The 25,190-nt window shown below is 40.5% G+C and overlaps 1 protein-coding gene and 1 long non-coding RNA gene across 2 annotated transcripts; one reads left to right on the top strand and one right to left on the bottom strand.

Annotated features, from left to right (window-relative positions):
* Positions 1–2,667: 2,667 nt before the first annotated feature.
* LOC127696505 (uncharacterized) lies at positions 2,668–24,843 on the top strand. Its single transcript, XR_007980231.1, has 3 exons — positions 2,668–2,788; positions 22,698–22,829; positions 23,659–24,843. It is a non-coding gene; the product is annotated as an uncharacterized LOC127696505 (long non-coding RNA).
* Positions 4,503–7,593, bottom strand: Fbxo48 (F-box protein 48). Its single transcript, XM_052199306.1, has 3 exons — positions 7,554–7,593; positions 5,340–5,672; positions 4,503–4,876 (listed from the first exon to the last, which is right to left on the bottom strand). Exons 2-3 carry the CDS (start codon positions 5,643–5,645, stop codon positions 4,697–4,699), a joined length of 486 nt encoding a protein of 161 aa, XP_052055266.1. The 5' UTR covers positions 5,646–5,672; positions 7,554–7,593; the 3' UTR covers positions 4,503–4,696.
* Positions 24,844–25,190: the final 347 nt, after the last annotated feature.

The raw sequence follows: 25,190 nt of genomic DNA, 5'->3' as shown, positions 1-25,190 counted from the left end.
CGAGAAGAGTCTCCCGGGTCGTCTCCTTTATTCGGAATTGGTAGCGACAGGTCAGAGGTTTTGACTGTGGGATGGCAACCCCATCCCTCACCTGATGCCTTGTCTTTCTGCTGGAGGTGGGCTCTACAAGTTCCCTTTCCCCACTATAGGGCATTTCATCTAAGGTCCCTCCCTTTGTTACTCAACTATTTTTGCTAAAAATGTTAGGATATCTTAAGTCTTAGAGAATAGGTAAAACAAAATTAAAGCAAAAAGGAAATTAAAATATAGATATGATTTTTTTTCAAATTAGGCATATATATTTGCATATGCCTTAAGGTCTATAGTTTTTATGCACTTTTCCAACTGACAATTGACTGGGTTGTCAGAAATAAGAGAAAGGTTTCTAAGTATATTTTTATATAGTAAATTAAACTGATTAACATTTTTAAAAAATTAATATTCCCTTTTAATTATCTTACTGGCTTTACAGTGTCTGCAGTCACAAGCGTTGTATTTCCTGATGAGGGCACACCCTTTTCTATTTGGCTGTACCTACTCATGCTCTCAGATACAAATTGTTTGGTCATATCAATAAGTGTTCCCCTTAAGCCCTTACTGTGTATCTTGTTATACAAAGAATTATTTTAATAAACTAGGAAACAATGTAATGTTTATTCATTCAACTTGCAAAGATAACACTAGAAACTGACTGGGGTGCCAATAGCAGAAGAAAAGAAATATGTGGTATTTTAAAAATTGAGTTTATTTTCAAGTACTTATTAAAAATACAGCAAAACACTTAAAGTTCCACTTATACCTTTGAAGATTAGAACAATCAACTACATTTTAACATTGAGTATGTCATACATCCCAGGAATTATAGTTTGCATTTGAATATAGTCTTATTTGGTAACAAATAGTAAATATGCTACTATAACAATACATATTTTATATTATTCACAATAATGCATTTTCTTATTCATTATGCATGTGATTACTACTAATAAATAAAACAATAAATAAGAATTTAAAAAAAAAAGCCTTAAAATCGCAGGTTTATGGGTCGGAAAAAATTTAAACATAGTTCCTAAAAAATTCACCCTCTATAGGGGCAGGTAGAGAAAACAACAACACAGTGTGACAGCCTCTGACAATGTTACAATGTATAGACACTTTGGAAGGGTACCACGATTTAGAATAATACAGTTGTGGATGGTTTGCAAGAAAGACTTTTGCCCAGTCAAGAATTGGTAGTGGAGGAAGGGGAGAACTCTTCAAGTGTTCCTTCACATGACCTGCACAAAGGGGCAAAGGCAAGGAAGCAAGCGCGGCCAAGCAACTGTGAATGATTTGGTGTGACTAAACTGAACAGGAAAGTTGTGCAAGAAAAGGCTCCTGGGGTAAGGCAGGGTGAGTCATAAAAAGTCTTACTGGCTTTTCAGAGACATCTGGTCTCTATGTGAATGTAGTGAATGGTCTAAATTAGAGGTGGCATGCTAATTTGAGTTTTTTTTTTTTTTTTTTTTTTTTTTTTGGCAGACTGATCCATTGACAGTAACAGGAAGGCATACTGGTTAGAAGGTTACCATAGCCGTATCAACTTCAAATGAGGGTAAGAAGTGATGAAGCAGAGACAAACATGGAGAAAGGATGAACTGCTCAGATGGTCCCATAGTTAAACAGGTAGGAACTGATTCTCGGCTGGACAGACACAGATCAAGAAAAGCGGAAGCAGTGTTAATTATCTTGAAGCCATGGCCACTTTCTGTGCTAGGGGCTGAAGGCAACAGTCTTTGGTTCTGGTAGTAATGACTCAATAGGATTCCCACAGATTGGGACAGGTGTTTCTGAACTGGACTGGACAAATCTGATGGCAAGTCATGGGTACAGACAACAGAAACACTAGCAGTGGTAGTGATGAGGGGGTAGATGATCAGAATATGGGAAGAAGACCAGTTTGGGCTTGCATGGACATCAGCGTGGAAAGAGTAGCTTTAGTACAGTGAGTCTCCCAAGAGGATTTAGAAGACTGATTAGCGTGTGAAAAGAAATGTATCACATGCCTGCCTATTAAGAATCACAGGGAGTTTCCAACAAATCTACCACGAAGATCTATCAGAGACATTTAGAAAGTAAACTACCTGTGTCTAAGCAGCATTTCCATTTGGTGGGAAGAACAATTATAGGAGACTGAGAAAGAAAGAAATACTGAGCAGATCTGAGGCAGGAACTACTGTTAGCACACAAAACTGGCAGGAAGGAGGAAGGACAAAGCAAGGTTTTAGAATCTCTAAAACTAAAATATCAATGTGAACTACAAGCATCACATACTTGACAACCACGAGCATCACAGACTTGGTAACCAGGCAAACGGAGCCCTACTGGTAGTGCTCCTAGTGCAAAACTAAGATACTAATGTAAACTTCAAGTGTCTTACACTTGAAAAACAATAAGAGCACCCTATGGGTAGGGCAGGGTTCAAGTGTAGTTTGTACTATAAACTAGAAGTAGAGAGACTAGAATCAGAGTCGTACACACCACAATCCCCTCTTCTACTTCCTGTTTTTCTGTGGGACGTGTATTCTGAGGACTCAGTTCTCTTTGTGGCAGGAAACAGTTTCATCACTTGTCTTCCACTTTAAGAAACAGGTGGTTTCAGTCACGTTCCACTCTTAGACTCAGTCCAGTGGCTGGCGGGGGAAGCCATGAGTGAGAAGGGCGGATCCCCATTAGTGCATTCTTTATCAGCAGGAAAACTGACTGGCAGAACGTTCATTACAAGAAATAGCTAAGAATACCCGCAAATGTATGTATGCTACTGTTGTACAGTAAGACTCTTCACTTTCTTGCCTATTTTCAAGATTTTTAAAGTGCTTTTTAAGGATCTCTTCTCAAATCAAATCTGTAGGATATCTTCCTTTCAATGGCACTTCAGTTAAGAGGGCAGAAGCACTAGACAAGCTGTTTGCCTTACACACCGTGGTACATGACTATCAGAAGTAACCAGGGAGAAGACAACAGGGAGCGACAGGCCAGCTGTCTTCAAGCATTTGAATTGCAAACCTAGAGAAGGACTATATCAGTGTCATCCTGGTAGGCAGAAACAGGACAAGCTATGGAGAGCATCCTATTAGGAAACTTTCTAATTATTGAGTCAATCCTAGACTCAACTGCCTTATGATAGAATGGAGAAACTACTAGAGAATAGATGGTTTGGAGCCCAGGCTGTTTGAATTCAGGAAATTTCTGAATAGCCTTGGGAATGGCAATGGCTGGTTTTCAAGGTCATTTCCAATTAACTTTATTTTTAATTTCCATTAAAACACTAGTAGATAATGTGACAATTCATGTGCTGCAGCAAAAAGAATGTATACAAGAGGGAGCATTGTTCTCACAGCTGTCTGGTTATTAAAAAAATGTGATAAGAAATGTTTTCCATAGGCTCCTGTATTTGGATAAGTGTTGGCCCCTGGTTGGGAGGGATGTTTGCGGATGTTTAGGAGATGCGAATTGCCTATAGAAGTGTGTCACCAGCACCAGGCTTTGAGAGCTTGAGACCTCACCTGCGTCCAGTTTGCTGTCTGTGCATGCTTTTGGTTGAGGATGTGATTCTTGGCCTCTTGCTCTAACCTCCATGCCTAGTTACTAAATACTGGCTTCCTAGTATTTAATAGCTGCTGCCATGCTTTCTGTGAAGTGATGGTCTCATATTGCTCTGGAACTATAAGACAAATGAACTCTTTTTCCCATAGCTGATTTTGGTCATGGTGTTTAATTACAGCAACAAAAGGGAAGGAATATAGCTACAGAAAATCCCATACAAATGGCCATACTTGTAGACACTTTTTTACATGACTTACAGAGTCATGAGGATTAACCTGGTAGGTGGAATATGCTACATAATATACTTTTAGGAAAAAAGAGAAACAAAGTTGGGGGGAAAAGTCTCTCTCTACAAAGATACACGTTAACAAAGTCAAAAAGGGCTGTGAGAAAGAAGTATCTAAGAGTACACTAGGTGGCGCTATTAGGTGTTAGATAGTGAGTGAGTCAGGCGGGTCTAACAGTTATTAAATGTCCTGAAACCTTCTACACATTCTCAGTCTATAAAACTAATCTCAGGTTTGTAGAAAAAAAATCAAAATCTTAATCTAAGAGCTTCTACCCCGAGATTAGATCAAGTTTAAATAAACCATAGGTTTAACACATTTTAAAATAGTTTCATTATTTACAGATTCAATCTTTTCCACTGCAGTGGAGCTGTAAAGTTATTAACATTCAAATTTACAATCAATTTAAATATATTGCAACTATTCACTTCAGTATTATTCCATGAGTGTATATATATACTTATTTATAATGAATCTTTAAATAAGTTTCTTCAAAAATTCCCTGAATTCTTGAAGGTTTAAAAAAGAAACAACAGTAAATTCTATCACTTAAAGTAATGCAATATTCTAACTTAAATATAAGGAACAATACATTTCAATATCATTCTATCAGTCTATTATTTCTTATAAAAATAACATTTCATGATTTCCCTGTAGTATAAGACCAGAAGTTTTTTTTTTAACTAAAGTGCAAAATACAAATAAAGCTTCATGTTCAACTTTGTTTCCTTTTAAATGTTAAATATTTAAAAGGCTGAGAAGGACATTATCAGTTTTCCAAACATTTCCTGGAGTCTGAGTGATTTTGATCACGTGCCATCAAACTATTGCAATTTTTCAGCTTCTCTTTCCAGTTCTGCATCTAGAATTTCCCCCCAGGTATCTGCGTCCATGGGGCACATGGCCTGCTCGGGCAGGCTAACGGGAGAGCGAATGTTGCTGTATCTGCCACTTAGCCACTCATGCTTCACTCTGCTCTTCTGGTAATTTCTTAGGAGTATTACCTGAAAGGGATAGACATCATCGTTCAAAAGGACTCTGGCAGTGTGGTTGGCTGGTGTGCATGTCTGCAAGTAGGGAAACTCATTCACAGGACTGAGATTAATTTTTGATGTGGAAATACACATATTAATTGCCTTGATAATTCATGTGTGCATGAATGGATTAGTGTATATACAAAGAGCAGCCTATTGGAGGTTTTCATAATGTGGAAGTAAAGGAAATTGGCTTCTTCACCTCCCTTTTGCTTAACAAGGAAAGTTCCCGACTTTAAGATCTGAGACGTACAAAGCTCAATAGAAAACAGTGTGGAGACTATGACAGGAGAAAGAGGATGATAACTCAACTTTAACTCCTTCCCTAAAGTCAGCATACTCTGCATGTTACCCTAAGTAGAAATAGTATTCTCTTAACTGTGTTATAACACCCCTGTCAAAAACCATGACAAGTTGCAAAGGTTCAACTTACCCTCCAGGTATAACCACTGTCTATATCCTCATCTATTTCTTTTTGGCACACAGCTCTTAAGGCCAAGCAGTGGGGTTTCCATAAGGAGTCATTGTTTCTTATTGCACAATTCCAACTTGTGCAAATCCTGGAAGCTCTGCATAGACTCTGAATGTCTAGCAGGCTGAAAATTTTAGAAGTGACTTCCAGGGGCAGCAGTTCAACAAAGTTACTTTGACTCTCTTTTATTCCCCTTTCAGCATCCTCAGCATTCAATTCCGTATCAGGAACTTTGAAATTATTGTTCTTCTGGAAAGTTTTCTTCATAGCTTGCCAATTGTCTTCATATATAACCTACGGGGCAGAGTTAAATATACTCAACCTCTTCAGACCAAACTGCACATCCTATTCTGAGTGAGGTAGTTTGGGCATGACTTAAAGAACTTTACATTTCTTGACTTGGACTCTCAATCTGCAAGGCAGAATCTTTTGTGTCTCTTGTGTGTTTCATGAAGACTGCCAGGTGGAGTGGGTAAAAACAAGAGGCCACACATCTGAACTGTACAGGGGAGGCCATGAACACATTCCCTCTGCTATATATATAGCAAATATGATTGTTTCTACACATTTTGTTTCTTGCTGCTCTCGAAGAACATTATCTTTCAAAAAAAGGGAAATGATCCTTCATCTCACACATTTACTGAGTTTAGTAAGAATGGCTACTTTAGTGGTTATTAAATCTCTGGGTTGAATTGATGCTTTACCATTGGGTTCTTCACCTTCAAGCTAACGTAGTCACAAACTTGTTGGACCTTTAGTAATTTATATAAGAACTACTTAATTACTTGGATGTAGTGAACAGGTGCATACTCTTGACATAAATTTACCTACAATGGTCTAGGATGAAAATCTGTACATAGTCACAGAGTTTCATATATTCAATTACACTTCAAGAGTGGTGTCTTAGAAATCAATCTATCTTAGGTGCCTAATTATGAGCTAAGGATAACTGTCCCCGAATCTATTAGTGAGTGACAGCTACAATCTAAGTAGTTCATAATTCATCTACGAATCGTATATAGCTATAGATTTAAAGCCTGATTCCAGCTAATGTTCTCAAGGACCACACTGTAAGGCTTCTGGAAGCAAGGCTGTGGGCATCATCTTTGGGCTACTTTGCAATATAAACACAATTTGTGTTCACCTAGTTTATAATATTTACAGTTACTTTTATAGTGGAGAATCAGGGTACAATAGGCATTTGATGTATAGCTAAATAGCTCCTCACTCAGCTAATAACAATTCCCTTTTCAGATGTACTACTCAAGTCTTTTTAGTTACTAACATCATGGTGACTACCTTTGATTAGGCTGTTTATGACCCAAACTGGTTGTGGTTAGAACTGTAATGTCTGTATTGAACAGGGGCTTCCTTTAGAAATAGAAAAACAGCAACTTAGTGTGCAAAACAAGACAAAACCCACAAGATTTTGCAATGAACCTTCTCTGCCTCTACCACTGGAACAAACTGAAGACAAAGCGGTATCTTTGAAACTTAGTTTCTATTAGGTAGTTACACTACATTCAAATGTTTACTCTTTCTCTCAGGTTCTCCCTAGGAATAAAATGCTTCCTTCTGTCAAAGGAATTCCACAAGAGGCAGAAGGTTTTTCAAGTGAACATTCTGTGGTGCCTTGGTCATATTCCCATAAAATCTCACTAGGACTCTTCTAAATTATCTCTTTTGAATGCTTGAAAAGCTATCCCTTGTATGTCGCCTCTTTTTGAACCAACCGAGCAGAACTATTAAGTTAGCTTGGGGTCCTCCCACCTTCCTTTCAAAGACTTACTTTTATGTGTATAGCTGTTTTGCTTGCAAATAAGTCTCAGCACAGAGTGCGTGCACAGCACACAGGCGCTCAAAGGGGAGGTGGGATCCCCGAACTGGAGTAACATCCAGTGGCAAGCCCCCTCTGTGGGCACTGGGAACTAAACCTGGGTCCTCAGGAAGAGTGGACACTCTGGGCCACCTCCAGCCCCTCCACCCACCGTCCTGTCAAATGTCACTAGGAGTGGGCAAACGGAGGACGAGACTAGTTCTTAGGAAGCCCACACCGGTCCTGGCGAGCGCAACCGCATCCCTGCGTGCTGTGAGGACAGGCAGGAGAACCGACCGAGCGAGCACAGCGGAGCATGCTGGTCCCGGTCTAGGGAAGGGCAGAGCCGCCTCTCCTACCTAAAGGCGCGGTCCCGGCTGGCTCCTCCCGCGATTTCAGTCGTTGAGATTTGAATCTTTTCCGGAAGGCCTTCATGTCCCGCCCTCTTAAGTCCCGCTCCGCCCATTTGCACGCGCGGTCCCTTCTGGGATTGGTAGTTTCCCCTGCATTTCATCACCGTAAGTGAAGGAAAGAAAGGAGGCCCAGTCACTTCAAGATCCAGCGTCCCCGTTGAGTGACAGCTGCCCCACGGGCGGGACTTCCAAAGGGCGGGTCTCCCAGTGTATTTTGGCTGTGAGGCGGGGAGGGTTTTCGCGCCAAGGCTCTCTTTCCCCAGGAGACTCTGCAACCTGTGTAGGTGCTCCTTCCCTATGGTGTGTGCTTGGCAAAGGTTGCTGAAAAAGTAGTTCCCGCAGTGTTTATTTTTTATTTTTTGAACAGGTGGTTATTTAAATGTTTTGATAATATCGTGTTACTCATTTCCTTAGTTTCTTAGCATAGTAAATATCCCAGGGAGCTGCCTGGGGAAGCTTAACTCTCAATGTAGTATGTATTTTATCTAGTAGCATCTTGCAAAAACATAGTGAAATACCAGGGACTACCGAGACTGCTATATGTTGTGATCATATGAGGAGAAAGAGGCGAGAGAATATGGTCTAAGGGGGTGTGGGGGAAGGGCTGCCTCAGCGGGTCCAGGCCAAGGCATCCTTTCCCCATGAGGGACCACACACACAGCGGTATAGTATGGAATAGAGTTTATTGGGGAGGGGAGTTAAGTGGGTAGTAGAGGCAGAGAAAGGCAGAGAGAGGGAGAGAGTAGAGAAGCAGAGGCCGCCATGACCAAGTGGAGAGGGGGGAAGGGAGGGGGAGAGAGTAAGAGAATAAGAGAGAGAGGAGGGGGCAGCCCCTTATATAGTGGGCCAGGACTACCTGGCTATTGCCAGGTAACTGTGGGGAGGGGCATGCCTGGCTGTTGCCAGGGGACAGTGGGGTGGAGCTTAGACAGAATCCTAGCTATTTATGACGGAACTGCAAACCTTTGAGCTTATGTGGTTATTAAGTTAGCTGAGCGTTTCATTTTTGTTACCAGAGCATTTATTTGCTATCATTTAGCATTTACCCCTTGCCAGTCTTTCTGCATTTCTCTGTGACTGCTTTTGCATATTACACCCTTATGGCGTTTAGTTTGGACAGTTTATAGGTCTCTGATTATAAAGATGCTGAAGCTAAGACACACTTAAACCTAATGGCAGGAAGCACCCTGGGGGAACTCCCCAGGATATATAACCATCTCATAGGGAAACTCTCAATAAACCCTGTTATGGATTCAAGAAACTCTGACTCAACTGGGAAGACACATTTAAGAGCTGATTACCTAGTGTATTGAGCTTCTTCACATTCCCAGTTAATGTCTGAGATAAGAAGCCAGAGACTTACTTAACAGAAGGAGCAGATCTTGGGGTGAGAGCAGAGGGAAGGGAGTTACCTTCATAAAAAATCATCAATCTGATCAAAGCCATACATCTCACTAGCCGGCATAAAAAAGCCTGCAGTTTTCTATAGAAGATACGAGTTAGAAATACAAGGAAATAGGAAATGGTGTGTGTATGTGTTGTGTGTGTGTGTGTGTGTGGGGGCACCATTTGGTGTGTAAGCTACTTAGTTTTTGTTAACTTGACACCGTGGAAGAAGGAACCTCAAATGAATTGTCTCACTCAGACTGGCCTGTGGGCAAGTTTATGGTGGCATTTTCTTGATGCTAGATCTATGTGGGAGGGCCCTGCCCACTGCCAGCCGTGCCATTCATAGGCAGGTGGTCCTGGGTCATGTAAGAATGCAAACAGCAAACCAAGCCAAGTAAGCTAGTAAGCAGTGGTCCTCCGGGGGTCTACCTAAAGTTCTTGCTCTTCCATTGAGGACTGGAATTAGTCTTCATTTCTGAGTTCATGCTCCTGTACACTATTTCTGAACCTGCTATTTCTGAATCTTTACCTCAGCTAAACTTTATGCTGTAAATGCCACCTTTGACCAGCAGAGGGCGCCACCGACTTATTGGTGCTTTCTTGCTTTCTTGCTTTCTTTCTCTCTCTCTCTCTCTCTCTCTCTCTCTCTCTCTCTCTCTCTCTCTCTCTCCCTCTCCCTCTCTCTCCTTCCCTCCCTTTGTCCCTCCGTCCCTCCGACCTTCTCCCCCCCCCCCCACACCTAAATAATATTACCACAACCTCTTCATTCCGTTTTGTGTTACTTGCATACAAATGAGTTCAGGGCTTGGTGTCCCATACTTGGCATTGGATAACAGATTAGGGGCTCATTCGTGGAAAAGACAAATTCTTGTGCTGTCTGCATTTCTTAGTTGCTTGCAGTTCTTTGCATAGGGGTAGGGTTCTGTGAAGGTTTCCACTGCCATGTTAGCTGTCTGTTGGTGTTATCTTTGCTTGGGCCTTTTTTAGCTAGTTGTATTGTTAAGGTATCATGGATGAGACATCCTCTGCATCTTCAGGACACGTGGTCTTGTAGAAGATTCCTGGGATGTGACTCTTACAGCACTTTCACTCCTTCTTCCAGGATGTTCCCTGAGCCTTAGGTGCAGGGGTGTGTTTGATGGACCAGCTAGAGCCACGCCCTTGTTCTTGCATTTGACCTGTGGTAGTTTAATGTAATGATCTTCATCTGCTGCAAGAAGAAATTTCTTTGGTGAAAGTTGGAGACTGTACTTATCTGTGGGTCTGAGGTTAAAACTTTATAATTCAGTTTGGTATTGTGCTGTTTAGTAAAATAACGGCAGTAGATTCTCCTCTAAGACTCACAAGCTCTAGGTAGTTGGTCAGATTTCCAATTCCAGGAACGATTTTCCTCCTGTTCATCAAGCCTTTAGTTCAATAAGAGAACGACTGGATACAATAACAACAACAGCAACAATAACAACAACAACTATTACTACTACTACTACTAGTACTACTAGTACTACACACACACACACCAATAAAAAGTAGACAAGAGCTGAACATGTATTATTTGACGCCAGCTTTGGACCTGACTTTATCAGTACCTCATAACTTTTCACACAGTAAGGAAGTAAAAAGAAGAGTGATAGATTGAGAAAGTTCTTCTCTTTTGATAGAAAAGAATATTTAGATACTTGTAGAAAAATCGCACCTAAAACCTCAATTTTCTATCTTGGGTTCTAATTCAGCATCTCTCTTAAGTGACCCTATGGGAACATAAACTATTTGGACTTTGATCCTGTACTTGACTGACGCATGTGAGGGTCAGAGAAAACATAGACTCCAAGGAATTCAGAGTGTGTTTTCAGTAAGGCAGACAAAATAGTCAGTTCTCTTCAATAGTCCTCATGTGGAGAAGGTCAATGCAGTGCTGTTGTAAGGAAAGGTGGAGCTGAGCCTTCCACATGTTCCTTTTTAAATCCAGACATAAATAAGACACATTTAGACAAAATTATGAAGTGTCGTCTTCTTCTTTCCCTAGACCTCCATCTTTGGATATAACCCAGAGCTCAGACAAAGGCCCTTATTCTCTGCAGTGATCGGGATCAGCCAGTGACTGGGATCAGGCAGTGATCGGGATCAGGCAGTGACTGGGATCAGGGAGTGGTCAGGATCAGGCAGTGGTTGGATCAGACAGTGGTTGGCTTCTAGGATATAAGGTCTAAATCATTTGAACATGAGAGGGAACTAGCAGTGGCTCGTAGATACCCAGTCCATGCAGAACCTGCACAGTTCTTTTTCTCAGTCAGATGTGGACAGATTCCTTAGCCTGTTCCCTGCCATCTTCTTAGGACCTTGAGTCGTAGACTAGAGGAAGATGGCTTTGACACCACTCTTCATTGTTGAATCACGGTAAAGAAATCCTCAGCCACTGAGTTTCTCCTCTTTCAGGATTCTGAGATGAAAAAAAAAAGGTGTAAATTTCAATGAACTAAGATATAAAGAACTCATTACCTTTAATCTCTTGAGATACGTCATAATAAAATAGTATCTCCTTAAATTTCTCTAAATCTAAATAAATAATCAATAGTAAATAATTATTTGAAGCTGAAACCAGCATGCAGGGGTTGTTGTCTGCAGAAAGGCGGGATGGTAACGTAAGTAAGAATAAAGGAAATAGTTACTGCAGCTACATTGGCAAAGCTTAATGGGAGAATGGCTAAGGGAGAGATTAGTGTGGTGGGGATCCAGGAGATGTTTCTGACCCATGAGATCTTATTAGAGAGAAAGAGTGTAGATAACACTCCCTAAAATGGATGGGGCTAAAGGATTATGTCCCAGCCAGAGGCGGCAGCTCGCCATGGCTAGCCAAGTGGCGAGTGGAGTCTGAGGATGGCGATAAATGCCTATGAGGAAGATCATGGTTCTACAAGACTGACAACTAATGGGCTTGCTCTCCAGAGGATTCACACTCCATAGATAACAATCTGCATGTAAAAGGGTTCTCTTCAGTTTTAGGAAATGATAATGGCATGTACTAAGCATTTCTGTGACACCAGGGAACCGGATTGCAATAGTCTCCTTCCTGGGCAGCAAGCTGTCCTTGAGAACAGTAGGGTAAGAACTTGGAGAATGTGAGAGCGAAATCTAACCCATGACTCCTTTCAGCCATGAATGCACCGATTCCAAGTCTTCAGACTCTCAGGGCCTTGGTTTGTGCCTCCCCAGTGCAGCTGTGGAGCCTGACATGGTTGGCTCTGAAACCAGTTTTTGGAAACCTCTTGAAATCATTAAAAACGGCCCCTTCACAAAAACCACAAATGTAGACTTATTTAGAATGACAGAGATATCACAACTAATAACAGCATAAGTTTGGAAACTGTTACTGAAGTTCCCCATTTCCCGTGGTTTTGTCTTTAACACTATAATTACCTGTGGTCAACTGTGATCTGAAAATGTGAAGTGGAATGTCCTACAGTTAGATATTAGCTATTTTAGTTAGTAAATGAATAGCAAATATCTGTTTTAAGTTGCCATGTTTTAAAGCTGTTTTAATACCGTGATAAACTGTTGCCCAGAAAATGTGTTACTTCTTTATTCAAGGCATCCATGTAGTACACTGTCCAGTTTTTAGTAACCATCCCACTTATGGGAAAGACTATCTTGATATTGCCAGATTTGTGTTTAAGACATCTTTGTTTTGCCTAATAATGACTCCAAAAGGCGTGAGCAGGGATGCCGAAGGGAGGCTCACACGGAAGCACAGGTGACTTGTGCTGGGTGGCAATGCTGCAGGACATGCCGCAGGCTGCTATGTGTAGGGTCCAGTATTTTCTGCTGTTTCAGACAGCTCTCTGTACACCTTCCCCGCAGCTCAACAAGCTGCAGAGCTTTTCTGTGGGTAGGTCAGTTGGGATGAGCCTCTTTCAGGCAACTGGAGTGTTTGTCTCTCCCAGGCAGCCACGGTTCTTTGAGACTGTCTTTCAGAATTTCCTACTGCTTAAATATGCTTGAGGAGGGAGGACTCTAGTATATCTGGCCAGTTTCAGGATATTCTGAAACTTCTGAGCTATTCCTTCTTGAGTCTTAATAAGTTTCCCTGTAGGATGCAATGTTTTCACTTGGAGGAAATTTGTTTACCACAACTTAGAATATTAATGGAGATGTTATTGGACATTATGCTAAGTGAAATAAGCTAGGCAGAGAGAAACAAACATCATATCGTCTTACATCCATCTGAAGTCAGAAATAAATTCAGGTGCGAGTGCTGACCGATGTTCAACCAGCAGGGATCACGGCCTGTCTTCTTATATTCTAAGCTGGAAAACAGTGATAGCAGATATAGAAAATAAGGATATTTGACTAACACATTTGAGTTTTATTTTGACTTTTGCTGTATTTTTAAATATTTTATTGGATATTTTCTTTATTTACATTTCAAATGTTATCCCCTTTCCAGGTCTCCCCTCTAGAACCCCCCCCCATGCCCTCCCTCTATCTCTGCCTACTCCCCCTACCTCTATGAGGGTGCTTCCCCTCTCCACTCCTGCCTTCCTTCTCTTTTTTGCCATATTTTTAGTTATTGGCAGACTACTAAAAGAGAAGTAATTTTTAACTGTACTTAGAGCCGGGTCCTGTGGTAGCCTCTTTGCGTGAACCATCTTCTTTAATGTTCACCCCAGCCCTCAGAGGCATCTGTCGGCCGTGCTACTCTATAATGGACCAGACTCCAGCCCTCTAGTAATTTTCCTAGTTGCAAATCATCCACACGATAATGAATAAAATGTATACTTACAGCTGCTACTGGGCCTGACAGTAATAAGGTACGATGCCTTGTGGAGTCTGTTGGCTCGAGGCCAGTTGTATACATAATGAGAGGAATAGAAATTGGCCAAGTTATGAGGCAGAAAACCCTCTGAGTTCCTGGATGCATGCGCAGGGGAGCTCCTAGCTCTATGTGCTTAGGAGCTGTGAAACATTTTTTTTTCTAAAGGTCTTTTCTTTCTTCTGTGTGTTTGGGAATAGTTTCAAGAGTAACTAAGGAATTGTCTGAAGGAACAGGAAGGAGGGCTGAGAGCAGTGAAGTTACAGATCTATGTCACAAAGCCCTATGTCTCAGAGAGTATTTGTACAATTCTGTCAATTCAGCCATCAGTGTGGCATTATTATCTTCATTTGTTTAGGGGAGAACAGAGGTTCATTAGGGTTGGATTAATTGACCCCAGAAATGAAGATGATGAACACTGACCCTACAAGCAAAATTGTTTGATGAAGGCCAGTGTTTCCTCATTGTTTCACTCCAATGAAAATATTTCTTTCTTAAAAGAGACGAATGCAGAGCAGAATGTTAGAAGAACAGAGGAGTGCACTGGGAACTGAGAAATGCTGACAGTCAGGTTGTCCTCTGAGAGCTCATTCTTCTTCATCCCCACTCCCTGTGCACTACTGCACAACTGTGGGTGACAGCCTCTGGCACCTCGCTGTGGTGTAGCAGGCTCGCAGCTGGAGCGCCCGGCAGACTGACATGTTGATTTTAGGATTCTCAGTTCCTAATAGCACAGCAAATGCTGCCTGGCAACTGCTCAGTGAGACACAAGCATCTGCTACCCTGGTCTTCCTCTCTCTTGCTTCTCTATAGTCTGGGCCACCTGGCTCTCTGTGGCTTCACCAAGACCCTTTGAATGTGAACAAACAGTAATCCAAGCTGGTCTGAGTTTCTATTCCTGCAATGAAATGCCATGACTGAAAAGCAAGTTGTGGAGAAAAGGGTTTATTAGGTTCACATTTCAGCATTGTAGTCCATCACTGAAGAAAGCCAGGACAGAACCTGATGCAGAGGCCTTGGAGGTGTGCTGCTTACTAGCTTGCTCCTCTGTGATTTTTTTCAGCCTGTGCTCTTAAAGAACTCAGGACCACAATGGCCTGGTCTCTCCTCCATTGATCATTAAGAAAACACCTCACAGCCACATCTTGTGGAGGTGTTTTCTCAACTGAGGCTCTGAAGACTGGTTTGCGTCAAACTGACATAAGACTAGTCAGTATAGTCTAGAACCCCAGTTGTCATCCAAAAGAGTTGGTTTAGAACCTCCTCAGCAGCCAATGGCTTAACTCCAGCCTGTACAGACATGTGGACTCGTGCTCCCTTCCCGTTCTACCTTTCTCTTCTCTGCATCACTTAGCTTTATAAGGTAGAATGAAAGAGACAGAGAGAGAGAGAGAGAGAGAGAGAGAGAGAGAGACAGAGAGACAGAGACAGGCATAGAGACAGAGACACAGAGAGATACACAGAGAGAAACATGGATCAAGAGAGAGAGATAGAGAGATAGGGACAGAAATAGGGACATGGAGACAGAGACACAAAGGCAGACAGATACATACAGAGATTGAGAGGAACAGAGAGAGACAGAGAGACATACATAGAGAGAGACAGCATAGAGGAGAGAAAGGAGAGAGACAGAGAGACAGAGACAGAGAGAGATATGCACACAGACAGTGCTCATGACATTTGATTTTCCACAGTTTGGTTCTTGGCTCTCCCTGAACTTGTCACTTGTCACCAGGTTTCAGTTGTCCTGGGAAGCTGTATTTTCACTCCTCTAAACTGTAATTCAAAGAGCTGAACATCTACTTAACTTAGATTTTCTCTCCACTAATAGGAAGGAAAATTTTATTTATTGAATGACATTGGGACCTTAGAATTTAAGATTTTCTACTATTTTGTATTATGCCGGAACTTGGTTAACTCATTCCAAAATACCCAGAACTGATATAAACCAAAACCAAGACCAAACTGTGTAAAGCTAAGCTGATGTGTGCCTAGCTCAGTGGTAGAACACTTCCAAGCAAGTGAAATCCTCTGGGGTCCATCTCCAGCCTAGAAGGAAGAAAAGAATAATATGCCTCAACATCAACTCTTTTAAAATAGTATATCTTGTTTCTACAGAGTCATTGAATATTTTTTAGCTAAATCTAGAAGCACCCAAAGTATCTGGCATCTATTTTATTGAGCCTTGTAAAAATTGTTTCAGTAGTTAATTGGATATTCTGGTGGTCAACAAAAACTACTTTAGGTTCAACCCAGGTCTGAATTATTTTATATGGAGAATCCAAAAGGAAAGCAAAAAGGCTCTTTCCTACCCTGCATGCGAACCGCACCCTAGAACTGTAATGCATATCTCTGTTGCTCTTCAAGTCTCTTTCCTAATAAAATCTTTGCTATGTTGTTTTGCTTTGGGCTTTTAAGATTTTGAGATAGTGAAGTTTCAACCTAGGGTCTCATACCCTCTGGCAATTCTCCAATACTGAACTTTTGTGATCCTCAGTTTTTTTTTTTTAACCTAAAAATGCTTTCGAGACAGGGTCTAAGTTGCCCAGCACAGCCTTGAGTTCCCTCTGTAGCCAAAACAAGCCTTGAACTTGTGATCCACTTGCCTCAGTCTTCTGAGTAGCTGGGGTTATCTGCTTAGGCCAACAGGCCCACCACAATTGCATGGTTTGCAGGAGGGGTAGTGGGCAAAAGCTGGATTTCTGGGAAGTGCAGGTCTGAGAATCCTGTGCTTGGACAAGCGTCTCCCACCACGGAGAACAGCACAGCTGAAACGGATGCATCCTGTGACAAGCATGGGAGCTGGCTTACTTTGTTTGCCAACACACAAACCACCCACTATGCACCGCTTCAGTAATGTGTGCTTGGAGCCAGGTGTCAGTTCATATTCCAGAACCAGCCTCTCAGATATGTTGTCAGGAAAGTAACCGATTGCCTTCAAAATAGTTTCCTTCTCCAGGAGATGATGATGGCAGCATTGGCACGTGACCTTGGAATGGTGTTTAAAAGGAACAGTGCTTCTGTTACACATATTTTCTATTAGTATTTAAAAACAGGATGCAAAGTGAGGGATTCATTTCCACGCACTTCCACTGTCATATGTTGTTTTATCCAGCCCCTGTCCCCTCTGTCCTCTGAGTGAAGAGTCTTCACACAGACCTAGATTTCTATTTTACACTTAAATTGTTCTAAACAGGAATTTTTATTCCTTTCTCTTATAGACATTTTCTGTCTTGGCAATCAGATCCTTTAGAAGTAGGCAGTCTCAGGGGCCTCTGGTCCACCCCTCCTTTTAATGGGGAATGTGAAATATGCCAAGTTCTTACACCAAGGAATTCCTTGGATAAAGAGAAAGTATTATTTTTGTCTATTGACAGATTGAAATGATGCTTAATTATTGAGTATCTACAGATTATTTTTTCTCCTCATTTTAGAATTCCAGACTTTTAAAATTGTTTCAAAGTGCCCTTGTTACTGGAAAATGCCTGTAGTTTTAGTCTTTTTTCCTGTTGCTGGAATAAAAATATTCTTACAAAAACAATTAAGGGGATAAAGGTCTTATTTTATCTCACAATTCTAGATTGCAGTCCAGCACTGAGAAGTGAGGGCACATTTACACTCAAGAGCAGAGAGAATTAATGCATTTATGTTTATGTGTTTTATTTCCCCTCTACTCTTATACAGTTCACAATCTTCTGCCTAAGGAATGGTGCAACCCATAGTGGGCAAGTCATCTCACCTCAATTAATGTGATCAAGATTATAGCTCCACATACATTCTTGCAGGTCATGTTCTCATTAAGAGTCTCTTGCCAGGTGATTCTAGATTATATACAGTTGACAACTAAACCTAACCATAGGACACATAGATAGGTGTGCATAAACAACACTTTTACTTTGTGGGAAGAAAGAAACACTGAAATCCCCATCACTTGCCATTATTTTTGATCCACCTTTAACCCAAACATAGACTCAGCAAAGCAGATTAACGTAATAGTGGGATATCTCTGGGTGCTAGCCATGTAGAATAAACAATGTGTTGCCTTCTGGAGCCTGCTAGTTATGTTTCTATACCTGTTCTTCCTTCCTTCCTTCCTTCCTTCCTTCCTTCCTTCCTTCCTTCCTTCCTTCCTTCCTTCCTTCCTTCCTTCCTTCCCTCCCTCCCTCCTTCCCTCCTTCCTTCTTTCCTTCCTTCCTTTCTTCCTTTCTTCCCCCCTCTCCCTCTCTCCTTCCCTCCCTCCATCCCTTCCCCCTCCCTCTCTTCCTCTACTGTCCTTCTTTCTTTCATTTTTCCTCCTAAGCTAAAGGATGCTAGAATGGTGGATTTGAAAAAGACTTTAGGGTAGACTGCCTATTCCTGTCTTATTTTACCTATTATAAAATAAGTCAGGTGAAAGTCCTCTCAAGAACCCAATCAGTGGCTCACAGATCTGAGACATGATCATGCAGCTCCTATTCAAAAACATGGTCTGTGCTCAAAGTTTTTGGGGGCATCAGTGTTTTCTTACTAAATTTTGTTTATTGAGAATATGTGGCAAGTAATTTGAGCTGAAGTTATGTGCGTTCAAGCACAAAAGAAATGCATTTGATTACAAGATTTGTGTTGTGGTCACTTGGAAAATCATGAAATTACCCTCTCCCAGTAGTGCAGGCTATGATATCATCTTAGAACTAAACTAAATGCATCTGTGGGAAATAACATGACCCATTTCTGTTTTCTCCAAAGTTCTTCTTAGTTAAGGAAAGGTGTACTCACCACCTATTAAATTTTACCCCTCTCTTTCATCATCACCCTTACATATATAGGAGTCCTTATTTTGTAGGCCAAGATGCCATGATCTTGAGGGGAGCAGTTTTTGCTATGTATATGAGTCTGGGCTTAGAAGAAATGATTTATTGCAAAATTCACCATGATGGACAGACTGTCCTTATGCATTGCAAATTCACCACACTGGACCAACTGTTTTTCAGGTAACACAAGACCCACAGTTCCCATAATTTTTTCCTGTTATTTTATTTTATTTTTATTAAACTAATAAAATTTATTTTAAAATATACAACTCAGTATTGACTTTTTAAAAGTCATCAAAATAATTTATAGTAGCTAAATGCCTCTTAAATATACATGATATCTTCTGAAGCTAAAAGTAATCTGTACTCAACCAGTTTTTAAAATCTATTCGGAACATCAAACATGATAGAAGTAGAAAAAAATCTCTTATGAAATCCTCTATAAAAGGAAACTGTGAAACGTTCCTGATTAGATAGAAACTGCTCCATCTCCAAGGGAGAATACTCAGCATAACTGTGGCTTCATAGAATGAACTGGGTAGTGTTTCTTCTGTTTCTAGTTTGTAGAATAATTTGAAGAGTATTGGTATTAGGTATTAGGTCTTCTTTGAAGGACTGATAGAATTCTGTACTAAATCTACCTGGTCCTGGGATATTTTTGGTTGGGAGAGTTTTAATGACTGCTTCTATTTCTTTAGGGGTTATGGGACTGTTTAGATGGTTTATCTGATCCTGATTTAACTTCGGTATTTGGTATCTGTCTAGAAAATTGTCCATTTCATCCAGATTTTCCAATTTTCTTGAGCATAGGCTTTTGTAGTAGGATCTGATGTTTTTTGAATTTCCTCGGTTTCTGTTGTTATATCTCCTTTTTAATTTCTTATTTTGTTAATTTGGATACTGTCTCTATGCCCTCTGTTTGGTCTGTCTAAAGGTTTTTCCATCTTGCTTATTTTCTCAAAGAACCAGCTCCTGGTTTTGTTAATTCTTTGGATAGTTCCTTTCCTTTCTTCTTGGTGTATACTCTCTCCAGTTGCTTTTTGGAGGCACTAGAGCTTTTATTGTGTTCCATAAGTTTGGGTATGCCGTACCTTCATTTTTTCATTCAATTCTAAAAAGTATTTAATTGCTTTATTTCTTCCTTAACCAAGTTATCATTGAGAAGAGCATTGTTCAGCTTCCATATGTATGTGGGCTTTCTGCTGTTTTTGTTGCTATTGAAGAGCAGGCTTAGTCTGTGGTGATCTGACAGGATGCATGGAATCAAGTCAGTCTTCTTGTATCTGTTGAGGCCTGTTTTGTGACCGATTATGTGATCAGTTTTGAAGAAGGTACCATGAGGTGCTGCAAAGAAGGCATATTCTTTTGTTTTAGGATGAAATGCCCTACAGGTATCTGTTAAATCCATTTGGTCCATAGCTTCTGTTAGTTTCACTGTGTCTCTGTTTAGTTTGTGTTTCCATGATCTGTCCATTGATGAGAGTGGCATGTTGAAGTCTCCCACTATTATTGTGTGAGGTGCAATGTGTGTTTTTGAGCTGTAGTAGAATTTCTTTTATGAATGTGGGTGCTCTTGAATTTGCAGCATAGATATCCAGAATTGAGAGGTCTTCTTGGTAGATTTTTCCTTTGATGGGTATGAAGTGTCCTTCCTTATCCATTTTGATTACTTTTGGTTGAAAGTGGATTTTATTCGCTATTAGTATGGCTCCTCCAGCTTGTTTCTTGGGACCACTTGCTTGGAAAATTGGAAAATTCCTTTACTCTGAGATAGTGTCTTTGACACTGAGGTACATTTCCTGTCTGCAGTAAAATGTTGTGTCCTGTTTACATATCCAGTCTGTTAGTCTATATCTTTTTATTGGGGAATTGAGTTCATTGACATTAAGAGATATTAAGGAATAGTGACTGTTACTTCCTGTTATTTTTGATGTTATTTTTATGTTTGTGTGACTATCTTCTTTTGGGTTTGTTGGAAGAATATTATTTTCTTATTTTTTTTTAGGGTATTGTTTCCCTCTTTCTGTTGGTATTTTCCATCTATTATTCTTTGTAGAACTGGATTTGTGGAAAGATATTGTGTGAATTTGGTTTTGTCATAGAATATCTTGGTCTCTCCATCTATGGTAATTAAGAGTATGAAAAAAACCCTCATTTTCAGGGTGTAGTAGCCTGGGCTGGTATTTGTGTTCTTTTAGGGTCTTTATGAGGTCTGCCCGGGATCTTCTAGCTTTCATCATCTCTGGTGAGAAGTCTGGTGTAATTCTGATAGGTCTGCCTTTATATGTTACTTGCCCTTTTTCCCTTACTGCTTTTAATATTATTTCTTTATTTTGTGCATTTGGTATTTTGACTATTATGTGACAGGAGAAATTTCATTTATTTTCCAATCTATTTGGAGTTCTGCAGACCTCTTGTATGTTTATGGGCATCTCTTTCTTTAGGTCAGGGAAATTTTCTTTTATAATTTTGTTGAAGATATTTATTGGCCCTATAAGTTGGGAATCTTTACTCTCTTCTATTCCTATCTTCCGTAGGGTTGGTTTTCTCATTGTGTCCTACATTTCCTCGATGTTTTGGCCTAGGAGCTTTTTGAATTTTGCATTTTCTTTGACGGTTGAGTCAATGTTTTCTATGGTATCTTCTGCACCTGAGATTCTCTCTTCTATCTCTTGTATTCTGTTGGTGATGCTTGCATCTATGACTCCTGATCTCTTTCCTAGGTTTTCTATCTCCAAGATTGTATCCCTTTGTGATTTATTTATTGTTTCTACTTCCATTTTTAGATCCTGGAAGGTTTTATTCATTTCCTTCACCTCTTCTGTTGTGTTTTCCTGCAATTCTCTAGGGGATTTTTGTATTTCCTCTTTAAGGGCTTCATACTGTTTACCTGTCTGCTCCTGTATTTATTCAAGGGAGTTATTTATGTTCTTCTTAAAGTCCTCTATCATCATCATGAGATGTGAAACCAGAGTCTTGCTTTTTCAGTGTGTTGGGGTATCTAGGGATCACTGAGTTAGGAGTTCTGGGTTTTGATGAAGTCAAGTAGCCTTGGTTTCTGTTGCTTAGGTTCTTGTGCTTGTCTCTTGTCATCTGGTTATTTCTGGTGTTAGCTGGTCTTGTTATCTCTGACTGTGGCTAGTCCCTTCTGAAAGCCTGTGTATCAGAACTCCTGGGACACCAGTTTTCTCAGGGAGGAATTTGCTTATAGAGAGCTGTGGCACAGCACCAGGGTGCAGACAGAAACCAGAAGGATCCTGTCTCATGATGTTCCTTGGTCCCTGTGTCCTGATGGCTCAAATGTGTCCTTTTTGGGCCAGGAATTTGAGTAGAAGTGGTGGTCTACAGGTAAGTCAGCACTCCTGGGAGACTATTAGGTATTTGGGTATGGAGTGCTCTGGTTGCAGAAGGATCCTGTCCCAGGCTGTTCCTCAGTTCCTGTGTCCTGAGGGTTCTGTTGAGTCCCTTTGAGCAGATGTGGTGGCAGACTAGCTCTCTTCCAATGGTGTTTAAGTAGGGAGCATTGTGGCACAGGATCAGCTCCAGGCACAGAGGGAAAATCCCAGTTTTCATAATCTTTTAATTGCTTATAGAAGAAATTTTTGACTTCAAAGGGAATTTACTATAGCTTTACAGAACACTCACAATGTTTTGTAATAAAACAATAGAGTTGAGAGGTCAACCTCAGAGAGCAGCCACCTATAAATTAAACTTCATTTTTAGATTAATAAAATCGAGTAAAATATAATATGCTACCTACAAATGCATTCATTTTGATAAAACTATATTTATAAAGAGACTAAAATAAACACATCTGAAGGCACATTAATGACCTTGAAAACCTGTATGATGACACCAGTAAGTAGGGCAGTGTGGGAAGAGAGCTTTGCACCTGAAAACAACCTAAATAGACAAAAGGAACCAGTCTGTTCACTTTCAATTTATCTTCAGCCAAGGTCTTAGGACACAGTTAGAAGGGAACCTGAAACTTTCTCAAAATATCACAAGCACAGTCTCTACCCCAGTTCCTGATACTATTCCCTGTAAAATCTCCGAAGCTGGCTTTCCATCAGTCCTGTTACTTTTATCACTATTGTCTTCTAGGCTCCTGCTAGAGTGGCTGGCCAATGATGCTCACAGCATTCAACTGGTTTACTAATGCAATTTCCAAAGTCTTCTACATTTCCTCAAAAACCCAGCATCATCAGGTTCTTCATAGCAACACCCTAGCCTCTTGTAACAACTTTTGTATTAGCTTTTTTCTGTTGCCATGTTAAAATACCATGATCAAGGCAGTTTAAGGTGAAAGAGTTTATTTTGGCTTATACTTCCAGAGGGGTAGGAATATATTATGGTGGGAATGTATTATGAAAACAGGCAGCTGGGACAGGAAACCAAGTAATAACATCTTCAACTACAAGCAGAAGTAGAGAAAAACTGAAAGCAGGGTGAATCTAGGATGTCTGAAAGCCCACCCCTGATGATGTACTTCCTCAGCAAGACCATACCACCATTCCAAACAGTGTTCACACGCCCAACCAAACATCACAGGGGAGGTGGGATAAAAATATCCAGAAATAGTTTTCTTTTCTTGGAGAAAGTGCAGCAGTATTAGCCTGTCCCAACTCTGGAGAAGTTGAGGGGTTCCCAGATGCTAGGGCATTGTGGAAACCCTTTTCTGTCCCTGAGTGACAGAGGGACCATGTCCATGTGGGTGCTCTCCTCCCATTTTGGCAGCTAAGGGAGTTGTGAGAGCTCCTCCTTAAAGCTTGGTCCAGACCAACATACCAGCCAACATTCTTCTGATCTTCTCACCACCCACTTGCTAACTCCTGCCAGGAAACAGCCGAGAAACCTATAAAGGCTGTCCAGAGATCATGAGGACTTCCTACCAGCTAAGCCACAGCATGGTCCTCAGGTTTCAGCCTCTGTGGGTGGCAATAAGGGTGGCTTTTTGTTTTGCTTTGTTTTGTTTTCAGCAGGGTCCCTGCAGTCAGCTCTGAAAAACTGTGAAGAGTGCTGCGCTCAGAATGCTTTGCGGGATGTTTTTTCTTTTTTCTCACAGACAACTGGAACCTTGAGAGCCAAGGGAGATTGTGGAGAGGATGTGAGCAGATGGCCGCTGAGGATAGCTGACCGGGTGGGCTGGGACCCAGGCCAGGACCTGCCACCTGAGGATTGTGCCTGCTATGTCCAGATGATGATGAGCCTCCAAATAGGGGGCTTTGCTCTGCTGAAAATCATAAAGTTGAAAAATGAAAAGAGATAAAACCTTAATGACAGGAGAATGTTTTGTCTTTAGTGAAAAGGACAACTTCTTAAGATTTATTTTATTTTTTATTCTGTATATGTACGTGGGTATGTTCATGCAAATTTGGGTGACTGAGGAGGTCAGGGTATCTGAAGCTGGGACTACAGGCAATTGGAAGCTACCAAGCATAGGAATCTAATTGTTGTCCTTTGTATGAGCAGAGAGTACTCCTAACTGCAGAGCCTTCTCCCTGCTTAAGGAGGACTTTTAGAAACAAGATTGTTAGAGAATATAAAGGTTATAATTTGATGTATTTAAAAAGTTAACTTTTATTCACTACAGACACTAGAAATAATATTTACAATGTATATAATGCATGTGATTATAAAACTAGAAGTAGCAATATTAAATATAAATGAATTATTATAAGTCAGATAAGAGAGATGGGCACCCCAGTAAGAAAAAGCCCACTAACGTAACTAAAATGTGGACAAATGACAGTGTATTTTTTTAATTTTTACAATTGTAATGTTATATGCAAACACTTTTTTGTATAAAAAGGTGTTTATTTTCACTGGGAAAATGTGAAACACAAAGCAAGAGAGCCCTATTGAACTAGCACAAATTTAAGATTTAGTAACAAGAACTAGCAAGGAGGTGAAGATATGATACCCTTTTTTTGACAATCTGACAGAAGCTTCTTAACTTACAACATCCCCAAACCATTTTCCAAAGCCAACTCTCATCATAGAACTCTTGAGCTAGCAAAAGATACTAGTTTTAATATTGTTTATAGTCTTGGAAGTATGAAAACCAACTATTTATTGCATGGAATATAGTTGTTATAAAGTAAGTTATGATCATTCTATGGAGCATTATGCACCACTTAGAAAGAATTATCTAGGGTTTTATACACAATAGAGCTCTCCAGGATGTTTTACTGGGGGAGAGAAGATACACAATCCTAAACAGAGTAACTCTCTTTGTTACAGAACATGATCTAACACCTGTCATGATTTACTTTTAAGAGTAAAGATGTATTCATGTATAACAATATTACATAGATCTAGATATTAAAGACCTTATATAAATGTTGCAGTGCTTATAAAAATCTAGAAGGGGGAATAATAAGAGTCATTTCCATGTGGAAGGGATGGTGTGTGAGAGAGGAAGGACTCCTGTTATAGGCTGCTCAATTGAGACCTGCAGTAGAACCTCTCTTGAAAAGTTTCCAGTGGGATGTTGTTGATTTTTTCAACCTACAGAAGTTCCTCTTTGGCCATTGATAATATAATTCCATAATAATAGCATTGTGGGTGTCCATTCATCCTGAATCTAAGAGGAGG

The sequence above is a fragment of the Apodemus sylvaticus genome, chromosome 11 (genome assembly GCF_947179515.1).
Source record: "Apodemus sylvaticus chromosome 11, mApoSyl1.1, whole genome shotgun sequence".
NCBI lineage: Eukaryota > Metazoa > Chordata > Mammalia > Rodentia > Muridae > Apodemus > Apodemus sylvaticus.
This window is presented reverse-complemented; position numbering and strand designations above follow the sequence as displayed.

Excerpts from the sequence above, each read along its gene's own strand:
- Fbxo48 (XM_052199306.1), bottom strand. The coding sequence starts at position 5,645 with ATGAAGAAAACTTTCCAGAAGAACAATAATTTCAAAGTTCCTGATACG. Across the intron at positions 4,877-5,339 it reads ACAGTGGTTATACCTGGAGG|GTAATACTCCTAAGAAATTA; the intron begins GTAAGTTGAACC and ends TATCCCTTTCAG.